Source organism: Taudactylus pleione, unplaced genomic scaffold (genome assembly GCF_031769625.1).
Source record: "Taudactylus pleione unplaced genomic scaffold, aTauple2 ptg000189l, whole genome shotgun sequence".
NCBI lineage: Eukaryota > Metazoa > Chordata > Amphibia > Anura > Myobatrachidae > Taudactylus > Taudactylus pleione.
In genome coordinates, this window is record NW_028284591.1 from 3,041,251 (window position 1) to 3,053,571 (window position 12,321).

Here is a 12,321-nt window from a genome sequence, read left to right on the forward strand (position 1 = left end):
GCCCCTGTTTGTAGTTTGTAGTTCATTTCAGACTGTCCAACATAACGATTTTCATTAAGGGAAGGAACATTCTTCGTTCATCGTTGTAAAAATCGTTCATTACACTTCCAAAAAATCGTTCACTTTTCAAGGGAAAATCTGACAGAAAATCTGACAGTTAATCGTTGGTTACAAAACCGTTGCTTTAGCCTTTGACGCGTGTTTCGGCAGCACGTTGCTCATTGTGAGAGTGCTCCACAATTTCATGTATATGTCGGCGACCAGGATGTGAAGAGCACCTAGTGCCAACAACCTTTGTACTTTGCAGCTTTTTTCAGCTTTGTGTTTCTGTAGCTAAGAACATATGGGGGCACCAAACATTCTTTTGCAGTTACTTAAAATCCATGTATGGCTGAAAGCAGTAGCACTCTGGGCCTGATTAAGACCCGGCCGCAAGCGCTGAGCGCTCGCAACCGAGTCGATGGTGGCCCAGAGCGCATGCGCACGACAGAGCCGGCTCCATCGTGCGCATGCCCGAGACCCGGATTGTGACGGGCAAACCGTCGCTCCGCGTCTCGCACCAAAGGGGGCGTGCTGTCGATGTTGAGTGACAGCACGCCCCCTTTGGTGGGCGGGCCGGGGGGGGTGGCTGCCCAAACGGAGGCGTTCCCATGTGAACGCCTCCGTTTGGGGCCGGCCCCACTGACATCACAAGTGATGTCAGTGGAGAGATTCCGGATCTGTTAGAGCCGAAATCTCTCTGGGGCTTGCGGCAACGAGACCCTACCAGAAGGGTCTCGTCACAAGCCCAATGGTCGCGATGGTCTTGACCGTCGCGACCATCTTCCTGGCCACTCGCTATAGCTGTGGGTGGTCACCCACAGCTATGCGAGCGGCCAGGAGGCCGTTGTAAAAACAAAAAAGACCGGCCCTGATTCAGAGCGAGCACTCTGTTAGAGCGTCCGGCTTTGAATCAGGGCCTCTGTTCTTTATACACATCATAGATTTCAGTTTCCTATATTTTTATATAATAATCATTCATTTTTTACATATTATAAGCATGTCATAATGGCCTGAATAAATTAGGAATTATTGCCACTTATTAATTCTATGATGTCGCTTGGGACCATTGAGAACTTGGGAGTTTGTGTTACATACATGACCACGCAGAGGATAGTGCAAACAGTGCCACCTAGGGTGCAAGATAGAGAGTGCACTACAGCTGTTCAATATTTGACCCAGTCATACATGGCTGCCCGTTGCTGCGTCATTGAACTCCTAGCTATCTGAAGGAGACTGTCAGCCCTTGTCTCCATTAAGCACTAGAATTTTGTGAGCCACATAGCAAAAGTTGGCCCCAGTACCAATACTTCTAGAGAGGCACATCTCTCCCCTCAGCAGTTGTTCATTTTTTGCCCCATAGTAGTGCCCAAGTTCAATAGATGCCATAGTTCGCATTCTGTACAGTGCCCTCACTTCACATTATGCCAAATTGCAGTGCCACCAGTTCACATCATGCCACACGGTGCCACCAACTCACATTATGCCACACAGCGCTTCAGTACATATTATGCCAGATTGCAGTGCTCCCAGTTCATACAATGCCACATTGTAGCACCCTGCTCCCCATTAAACTCTACAGGTACAGTCCTGGCTGCATAGCAAATAATTTGCTACACTTTCATCATTGCCACTAGTATATGATATTAAATTAGAGATCTAGCTTTCCTGCTTGCTGTCTGATAACATCATCATGAATGAATTGACTGCACTGAACCGCTGTGAATATGAATGTGTGTCCTGTCCTATTAAACTGCACTATTGAGCATAAAGTATAGTTGAAAAAAATGGGGATCTTTTACAAATTTCATTAGAGGACTCACAGTACTACTATTCTGATGCTATTCTATTCTCGTACTTCCCTAGGGAAGAAAGGGTACAAAAAAAAGACAGGTCAAAGGTAGCATGTACGTATACTGTATATATATATGTTCCTCAAACTAAACTCACTTTACCTTTTTGCACCACAAAGGCCCTTTCGTAGAGCATTGGGCACCAAATTGTGGGCACATGTGTGGTTCTTGGAAGGGTAATATTACTATTAATAACAGCAGCAGTGCCACTGTACCTACCGTAAGTCTGCGCATTTATAGTACACTTCTTAAACGTCATTATGTTCTGTGTCAGAGTCCCGGTCTTGTCAGTGAAGATATACTCGATCTGACCCAGCTGTTCGTTCAGCGATGTTGTTCTGGCTTTGGCTGGGGTGTCTTTCTTTGGGTAGTACATGTGTAAATCCCAGTCTATGAGGAAACTTTGTCCCAAGCGAATCATTTCAACACTAAAAATAAAAGATTTCCTTCATTACTAAGTATATTTTGTGCACTCATAATAATCAAATGCGTTTAATGTATATTTCAAATATGGCCACAAAATTCTCAATATAGTTCCTGTAACAGGCATCTATTCATATACAGTATATGGGGAAAGTGTTAAAAGAGTATGAATTTGAAGTACTAGCACCTGCAGGGACCTGTAGACCTTGCTTCTTAGTCATCCATGTACCATCCCTGAGTCTGAATGCAGTAAGGAATAGCACCATGATAAGTACGGAAATATACACTTTTCCAGCATACAAATTAATTAACGTCCAAGCCATCATCTCATGTCTGAGCTGGTTTGTTGATGACAACAATTCAACGTATCACCGAGGTCTGAGGTCTCATACTTCGGGAGATCCCTCCCTATAGTAATATGGGAACAGTTCTTGACTTTACTGACCAGTATGTGGCAGGGGAAGAACATGGTTTGGAAGGCCAAAATTGGGCACAGGGTCGAACCAAGAGTAGCCCAACTGATGCCACCACCAGGGTGAAGGACCAAGCTGACACCAGGGCTTTTGCCCCTACACATTCTCGGAAGAGAAGAGTTGGGACTTCAGGAGGGGTGGCCTTCCGGGCCCTCCTAAGCCTTGGGTTGCAACCACTGCAGGGATGGTGTATCCATCACTGGTGTGTGGCCAGGTTACAGCCTGGACCACTTACGGAACATAGAGTCTTTCTACAGTTCTCATCTAGTGGCTCATTTCAGCATTCAGCTGTGGTCACTTCTGTGAGAGAGAGAAAATACCTGATAGGGCCCGATGAATTGCCATGCAGAAAGCAAGATCTGTCTAAAGTCCAGCCATGGTTGACCTTAAGGTTGTACGATTTCTGGCTGAACTGAAGTAAGTCCTCTTTTGTGTCATGGTGATTCATTCAAGACTCCTGCAATAAATATAAATTCTCTACCTGATCAGTAATACCCCTTTTACACCAGAGCAAAAACCTGGGTTTTTGCTGGGTCTACCTGGGTCGCAGCTCAGTGTAAAAGGGTCCCTGATAAATAACCCGGGTCAAGTGACCCGGCAATCCAAGCCAGGTAGCTACCATGGTCGGACCCAGGATGGACCTGGGTAATGGTGCAGTGTAAACGGTGCAACTCAGGTTATCCGACCTGGGTATTGCCTAAAATGAGCTGATTGGTGGTTGTGGAGCAGTCACCTCCCACTTTTTATGACCTCACAAGTTTAGCAGGGCAGACACAGGTTCAGTGTGAACGGGGCTGACCTGGGAATAACCCAGATCGATGATGCTGTGTAAATGGTGTCTGACCTGGGTTTTTGGTGTAAAAGAGGTATAAGTGTATGATGAGGTTCTGTTGCAACAGAATAAAAATGGTTTTATTCTGATAGTTGCAAACAACTCATTGGTGGGAAGGCTGCATGGAATAAGGTGGCCGCAAAGAGGAGAGTTAGTGAATGCATTGCTTGGAGATTTAGGTTTTTGTACTAAGCTAGGGGTGGGCAATAAGCAGCCCCCAGCTGTTGTAGAACTACACATTCCAGCATGCCCTGCCACAGTTTTGCTATTTGGCCATGCTAAAATATTTGCAGTGCATGCTGGGATTCGTAGTTTAACAACAACACTTATTGCCCCATCCCTATACTAAGCCTTGGAGAGAGATAAAGCGGACGGAAATAAAGTACCAACCAATCAGCTCCTAACTGTCACTTTACAGACTGTGTTTGAAAAATTTCAGGAGCAGGTTTGTTGGCACTTTTATCTCTGTCCACTTTATCGCTCTCCAAGACTTAGTACATAGATACCCCTGAGGGAGGCGGGTGGTAGGTTTCTATTAAGAGAGGAGTTTTAAGGGTTCAAGTGATTGTTTGAGGTCAATCTAGAGGTAGGGGGCAACACTGGAATAATTCTGGGGGCATGTGTGGGACGAGGTGATCAAGGAGACAGTAAGGCTGCAGTCATTGGCGTAGCAGAGAGGGTGAGAGGGAGTGTGGGCGAATGATGCTGGGGGTGTAGGGGGAGAGGAAAGCTGGGTGAGGCTTTTGTTGGTGGCGTCGATAAGGATATCTGCAAACATGCAGCTCAATACACAAAGACCAATAGCACCTAAAAGCGCTGAATATGATGCAAGTCACCAGTAAGGAGCATATTACAAATTATAGACCTACGTATAAGAATAGACTTCAGCAATAGATCAAACATGATAAAAGATAGATATACTGTAGCGAGCAGCAGCTAAACCATCCCAGGTGCTCTTCACATTCAGGTGCTGCTCGTAGATTTCAGCTGAGCTTCTTTGAATATAGGGCCTGATTCAGAGCCGTTCGCTATTTGTGGTCGTTCGTTCAAAAACAAGGGGTGGCTATTCAAATGATCCGTTCGCAAATTGCAGTCTGTTCCCACCTCTAAGTCTGAACGAGCGAGCAAAACATACGCTCGTTTATTTGATAAAAACGCCCCCTGGCCGCACGCACCATACGTCATGTCCGCTATTTATTAGATTAATCGAGTACATCGTACAGCGTATGAACTGCTCGCTATTCTTGTGGTTGGTGTTTTCAACCGCTATTTTGCGAGCAGTTCTGAGTTAAAAAAAACCAAGTGACGTGGTCAATGACGCTGCTGTATTAAATATGCACTCCCTTAAAACGCCCGTTTTGACCTTTAAGCACGCCTGCGTTCGGATCTCCACTCCCCGTTTTCAAGCACCTTCCCCTGTTACCACCCACATACGCCTCATTCTGTCACTCAAAATAGCAGGCCCTCGCTATATTGCGTACCAACGATTTTCGGCCGCACTGACTGGTTCGCGCATGCGTACTAAAAACCGTACGCATGCGCAGATGTGCGAACATCGCTCGGAACGAGCGTACTGCCGCTTGCGAGTGGCTCTGAATGAGGGCCATAATCAGTAGCCCAGAAAGAGGAAGCCTGCTGGAATAACTGGCTTGTACTATATGACAACTCTCTCTATTAGCTGCTAGTTTGAGGTAGTCTTCCTTGAACTGGTCCAAAAGATATTTTAGAACTACTGATGCTACATAGAATAAGTTAAAATTCAGAAGACTCCACCAGGAGGTGGCGCTGTAAGGTTTAAAACTATTGCTCCTTATGAGATGAGATTTAATTTAGCCTTCACGCCCTGACAGCTTACCTGATAACCAGGGCTATTTTTTCAGCAGGTACTCAGGACCTGATTCAGACCCGGACGCTAAGAAGTGTTCGCTCGTAGCTGGCCGATTTTCGCATTCTGCGCCTGCATATGCATCGTAGTGCGCGAACCAGTGCTAGAGATCGAGAAGTGTTCGCTCGTTGCGCATAGACTGCCCAGCAGAGTGAGTGACAGGAGAAGCCGTTTGTGGTGGTAACAGGGGCTGTCCATTAAAAACGGGGGAGTGGAGGTGCGAACGCAGGCGTGCCTGAGCGTCTCAACGCTGTTTCAGAGGCGTTCATAATTAAGAGGCAGCGTCATAGTACACGTCACCTGGTTGTATTTCACACTAAAGTGATCACAGAGATTGAGGCAGGGTATACAGTAGTCAACCTCAAGCGCTGCGTTCGCTTCCAATGGTAACCGATGTACTGATGGCTGCATACACTTCGTGGAGATGATGTGCGCAAGTGGGTGTCTCAAGACAGGCTGGTGAGCGTCTGCATACACAAAGTGATCGCACGCCAAGACATAGTGGGTGTGCTTATGCCTTGCCGTGCGATGGCCTGCCGTGGCGCCACGTAGCCGAATTTGCATACACTGGGTGCGAGCGTATGCATCTAGCGAGCGGGTCTGAATCATGCCCTCAGTTCCTGAACCTCTCATTATCTATGATGTAATGTCCTGGGGAAAAATGTATTTTCCATAAGATAAGTTTTATTTTAAAGGCCCTTTTGAGTGCCTTCTTTTCTAAACACTCTACATATGGGGATGTAGTCGGCATCCCGGCTTGGAGGTATGCCGACGGTCTGAATACCGCCACCGAAATCCCGACAGGTCAGAATCCCGGCACCAGTATCCCGACCGCCGGCATCCCAAAGGTAAGTATTGGGGTGTTAGGGGTTAGGTAGCGGGGTTAGCATTCGCCATTAACAGGAGGGTTAGGTCTAGGCACCGGGTAGCGAGTGTTAGGATTAGAGTGCGGGGAGGGGGAGGATAGGTTTAGGCACTGGGTAGCGAGTGTTAGGATTAGAGTGCGGGGAGGGGGAGGTAAGGTTTAGGCACTAGGGGGGAGGCTAGGTTTAGGCTATGGGGAGGGGGTGTTAGGTTTAGGGTACAGGGAGGGGGGTGTTAGGTTTAGTGTATGGGGTGGGGAGGTTAGGCTTAGGCACTAGGGGGGAGGTTAGGGTTAGGCACCGGGGAGAGAGGTGTTAGTATTAGGGTGCGGGGAGGGGGAGGTTAGGTTTAGGCACTAGGGGGGAGGTTAGGGTTAGGCACCGAGAAGGGTAGGTTAGCGTAGGGAGCACAAAAGTACTCACCGTCACTTGCTATGGGTGTCGGGATTCTGACTGTTGGAATGCCGAACAGCGGCATCCCGACGGCCGGGATGCCATACGCAACCCTATATCAGACTTGCCGTTTATTTAATATTCCTCCCCAGGAGATGCCCCGGGTGGTGAAGAAGGTAGGCATGGTTGGGGACGGTCGGATCGCTCCGTTAAGCCCCGGCCCTCACGGGAATTCACCGCGATTATGCATATTTCAACTAGGGGGCTCTAAACCGTCGATCCCCGCTAACATTCTCCCCATTCTGCCCACGAAAACCGGGAGGGTAGGCATGTATGCCCTATATATGTATATATAATGTGTATATAATATATATACACAACTGCTTTTCTATAGCTCACCCCCCAGTAGCCCCACCCACAGTTCTTGAACCTATTTTTCCAGAAGAATAGCCCAGCCTGACACAATGGGCCTAATGTAGCAGTCAGCGATATGTGGCAAGTGCCAAGATGTAGCCGAGAGATTTAAAGCTACAATTGTTTTTAAAGACAAAACCATGTATGTGCTTAACAGTGATGCAGCTCACACAGCTGATCTGAAGGGTATAAATTGCCTAATAGAAACACAGGATAACGTGAATGAATGAATGAGGAAATGTAATGAACAGCGATGACAGCTTCTTTATGGATCTGTGTATAGCTGCTTCCAGTAGCTGTTATGGTCCTGTTTAATGAGGAACAGGTGACTAGTTCCCTTGCGCTCGGATGACTCAGGGCCTGATTCAGCAAGGATCGCAGTCTGACTGCGAAGATATGCTAATGATTGCAAACGCAATGCCATACGCAGCCTAACATAAGGACACACACTTTACCTTACACACATCCGTAATATTTAGCCAGACTGCGAAACCATCGGTAACATGGAGCACCATCGCAGCCTCAAGCACACTTGCACAAGCTCTGACCTTACTCAGGAATCGCTAACCTCATCGCACGCAGTGAAAGCCCGAGCTGCGTACGGCACGCCCCTGCAACGGCGTTCAAATGCACTGGCACACCTGAACTTTGCTGATTGCCTCCTCCCCCCACCACATCACCACCCCCAAACGGTACTTCCTGTCAATCACTCTGCAATGGGGCTACGTAGTCACTGCGACCGCAGTCCAGATCGCAGTGGAGTGTTCGCACACGCGCACTGCGATGAATACGCATGCGCGGAACGCAACAATCAGCCGATTGCGTGCGTAATCGCAATAGCGATCCTTGCTGAATCAGGACAGCATAAACCCCACAAGGTGACGCGTGACATGTCATCAGCAATGGTCAGCCTTCATCATAGCACAGAATCGGATATAAGCAATCACATGACATTCCTAGAAGACTACGGTATGATGGTGAGGAACACCGGCCTCTGACACTTTTATGCTATGGAGACGTTCTGCCACAATCGACCTGTGAATAATGAATCTGTGATAGCAATATAAAAACTTAAGGAATGTTTGGAATCCCTATTTCGGTGATTCCTAAACTCTAACAGTTCAGGATATCAGGATATCCATACTTAAGCACACATAACTTAACTAGTATCTCAGTCAGTTTGATTATACGATCTATGCCCAAGCATGAATATCCTTAAAACCTGAACTGTTAGGGTGCCTTGAGGACCGAGTTTTGGAAACCCCTGCCCTATTTTGTTTTTGGCTTAGGAGAGTAATGGACAGCTTTCACCTTGTCCTCTTTTGGGTGGATACAAAGTAACACTGGTAGCCGCTAACTCACTCATGTCCTTTATCAGCCCTATGCCTGTCCAATATACTCTCTGAAGTTCTCATGGTCAGAACATCATCAAACTATGGTGCAACATCTGGGATTCCAACAGCAGGATTTCCATGACATGCTGGGAGATTCCTGCAGCAGCAGATATTCCAAATTTAATATGAAAAGTGTCACCATGTGTCATTAAGGGTTGTGGACCAGTAGCTCCATCATCCAGGAGGAGCAGGTGCCTGTTGCTTTAGAATGTCAGATTAGTAAAACTGTTAACACTGGTAAGAGCACATACAACAGCACCCCCTGCTGGATACAACAAACAGTCAAAGAAAAACTTTGGGCTAAGGGCCTGATTCAGAGCCGTACGCTATTTGCGTAAAAAGGGGCTGGCTATTTAAATGAAGTGCTCGCTGTTTGTGGTCTGTTGACGCCTCTAAGTCTGAACGAGCGAACAAAACCTGCGGCCGCTATTTTGAGAAAAACGCCCCCTGGCCGCTCGCATCATACGTCATCTCCGGTATTTATTAGATTAATCGAGTACATCGAAGGGCGTATGAACTGCTCGCTATTCTTGTGGTAGTGACGTGGCCGATGACGCTGCTTTGTTAATTATGCACTCCCATTAAACGCCCGTTTTGACCGTTTGGCCTGCGTTCGGATTTCCACTCCCCCGTTTTCAAGCACCTTCCCCTGTTACCACCCACAAACGCCTCATCCTGTCACTCAAATTAGCAGGCATTCGCTATTTTGCGAGCACATGAATTTCGACCGCACTGACTGGTTCGCGCATGCTTATTACGACCCGTACGCATGCGCAGTTGTGCGAACATCGCACGGAACGAACGAGCGGCCGCTTACGAGCGGCTTTGAATCAGGCCCTAAGGCAGAAGTTCCCAAACGCTGTCCTCAACAGTTCAGGTTTTAGAGATGTCCATGGTTGAGAAAAGGTGGTTAAACCAAATTGACTGAGGGCCTGATTCAGAGCCGGACGCTTTGAATGAGCGCCCGCTCTGAATCAGGGCGTTTTTTTTTTTGTATGTTGCGGCCTCTTGGCCACTCGCATAGCTGTGGGTTACCACCCACAGCTTATGCGAGCGGCCATGATTATGGTCGCGATGGTCAAGACCATCGCGACCATCAGGCTTGCGACGAGACCCTTGCGGTAGGGTCTCGTTGCCGCAAGCCCCAGAGTGCTTTTGGCTCTAACAGAGCCGAAAGCACTCCCACTGACATCACTTGTGATGTCAGTGGGGCCGGCCCCAGACGGTAGGCGTTCCCATGGGAATGCCTCCGTCTGGGCAGCCATGCCCCCAGCACGCCCACCAAAGGGGGCGTGCTGTCACTCACCATCGACAGCACGCCCCCTTTGTAGCGAGACCCATAGCGACGGTGTGCCCGTTGCTATCCGGGTCTCGCGCATGCGCACGACTGAGCCAGGTCCGTCGTGCGCATGCGCACTGGCCCAACATCGACCCGCTTGCGAGCACTCATCGCTCGCGAGCGGGTCTGAATCAGGCCCTGAGTTACTAATTAAGTCACCTTTGCTCAAGTATGGATATCTCTAAAACCTGAACTGTTGGGGAGCCTTGAGGACCGCGTTTGGGAACCTCTGGGCTAAGATGACTGATATCTACCAAACTATAGTAGTGCCCCCTTACTAGATACTTATCATGCCTCTCTCCTAGATAAAGTTCACATCCATCAAAGAATTAGCCACTTTCCACGATGCGCTCGCTTCTAGCTAGCCACCCCCATTACCGCTTTCGAACGAAATCTACACTGCGTCCACCTCTGAATCAGACCCAGAGAGGAGTGAGAAGGACCTGAGCAAAAAAAGAGCAGATAAGTTTGTACCTTGGCAAAACTAAAGTCTACTTAGGGCTCCATGCACGTAAACAAATAAAGGTGCCCTCAATCAGTGTCTAACAGGGCAAAATGCTTTTAGAGTGGGTTAATAAAAAAAATGACACTACAAAAAAAAAAAATAGAGTATAATATTTCTAACAATATAGCACAAATGTACGTTACCTTACATAGAGGGATATGGGCACCATAGTGTTCAGAACAATGATATATCCCCAAAACCCGAGGAATCCTCGATAGTTTGGCGAATAGTCCTTCCCATCATTAAGATACCAAGACATATTCCCGTTGTTAATGCTACTCTCCCAGAACGTCTCTCCGATGGCGAGACCAGCAGCGGCCAGAATCAGCAGCACAAAGATCTGTTGGGCATAAATGTATAAGCTGAATTTGTGTTCTATTTCTGACAGATAAATTACATTCAGTCCAAGAGTAAAGCTAGGTACAAGCCTGACAAATGTGCCAACGACTAGACAGATTCAGACAACCAAAATATCACCGGATGTGAAGCGGACACACTACACCAGAAGTCGCCATCACAGTCCAGGTTTAACCAGGCTTGAGTCCAGATGGTTACATCAAATTGAGGTACTAATTTAGTCACCGGTGCTTAAGCATGGATATCCTTAAAACCTGGACTGCAATGAGGAAGTTTGGAAAAGCACTATACGATAATTGCTTCCGTTCAAACGATCATCTGGACTTAGTTGAGTTGATTTTTTTTATATGCAGGATTGGGCTGATCTCCGTACACGCTATAAATTCCGATTAATGCCTTTCCGACGGGACCGATATTGCATGTGCTATATATCGGGAGCCAATCCGATGGGTTATAGACCGATTGTTGGTCTTTGGTGCTGCATACACACTACACAATTATCGTCCCTATCGAGGAGATATAGACACGTCGGGCCGAGAATCGCATAGTGCAGAGGTTTCCAAACACGGTCTTCAAGGCCTCCTAACAGTTCATGTTTTAGAGATATCCATGGTTGAGCACAGGTGGTTATATCAAATGAACTGAGGTACTAATTAAGGGCCTGACTCACTACGGATCGCTATATTGCGTACATATGCAGTTCAACTGTAATAGCAATTACTAACTGCAGCGCACGCTATGAGACCTCAGGCTGCGGATGGCCACGCAGTGGATAATTTATGCACACCCCTGAAACGGCGTACAAAGGCACTGGCACGCCTGCGTTCAGCCGACCCCCCCCCCCCCCTCCACTGTCACCAGCCACAAACGGCACTTCCTGTCAATCACTCTGCGATGGGTCTGTGTAGCCTCTGCAGTACGCAACAATCGACCGGTTGCGTGCGTATTAGCAACTGCGTTCCTTGCTGAATCAGGCCCTAAGTCACCTGCGGTCAAGCATGGATATCCTTAAATCCTGGACTGTTAGGGAGCCTTAAGGACCTATGGGGTCATTCAGACCCGCTCGTGAGCGGCAGGACGCTCGCAAGCGGGTTGATGTTCCCCCACTGCGCATGCGCACGACGGAGGGAGCTCCGTCGTGCGCATGCGCGAGACCCGGCGAGCAGCGGGCTCTCCATCGCTCCGGGTCTTGCACCAAAGGGGGCGTGCTGTCGATGTTGATTGACAGCACGCCCCCTTTGGTGGGCATGCCGGGGGCGTGCCTGCCAGACAGAGGCGTTCCCATGGGAACGCCTACCGTCTGAAGCCGGCCCCACTGACATCACTAGTGATGTCAGTGGGAGTGATTTTGGCTCTGATAGAGCCAAAATCACTCCAGGGTTTGCGGCAACGAGACCCTACCGCAGGGTCTCCGTCGCAAGCCCGATGGTCAAGACCATCGCGACCATCATCATGGACGCTCGCATATGCTGTGGGTGGTCACCCACAGCTATGCGAGCGGCCAGGAGGCTGCTCCATTTTCAGGGAGGAGGGCCCTGATTCAGAGCGAGC

At 48.3% G+C, this 12,321-nt stretch overlaps 1 protein-coding gene across 1 annotated transcript in view; it reads right to left on the reverse strand.

Annotated features, from left to right (window-relative positions):
• Positions 1-12,321, reverse strand: part of LOC148519499 (phospholipid-transporting ATPase IC-like) — an 80,408-nt gene that overhangs the window by 41,537 nt on the left and 26,550 nt on the right. The window contains exons 12-13 of the mRNA XM_088476456.1: positions 10,557-10,753; positions 2,112-2,320 (exon numbers count right to left, since the gene is read on the reverse strand). Of these exons, the coding sequence (XP_088332582.1) occupies positions 2,112-2,320; positions 10,557-10,753 (406 nt within the window). The remainder of the gene's footprint in view (positions 1-2,111; positions 2,321-10,556; positions 10,754-12,321) is intronic.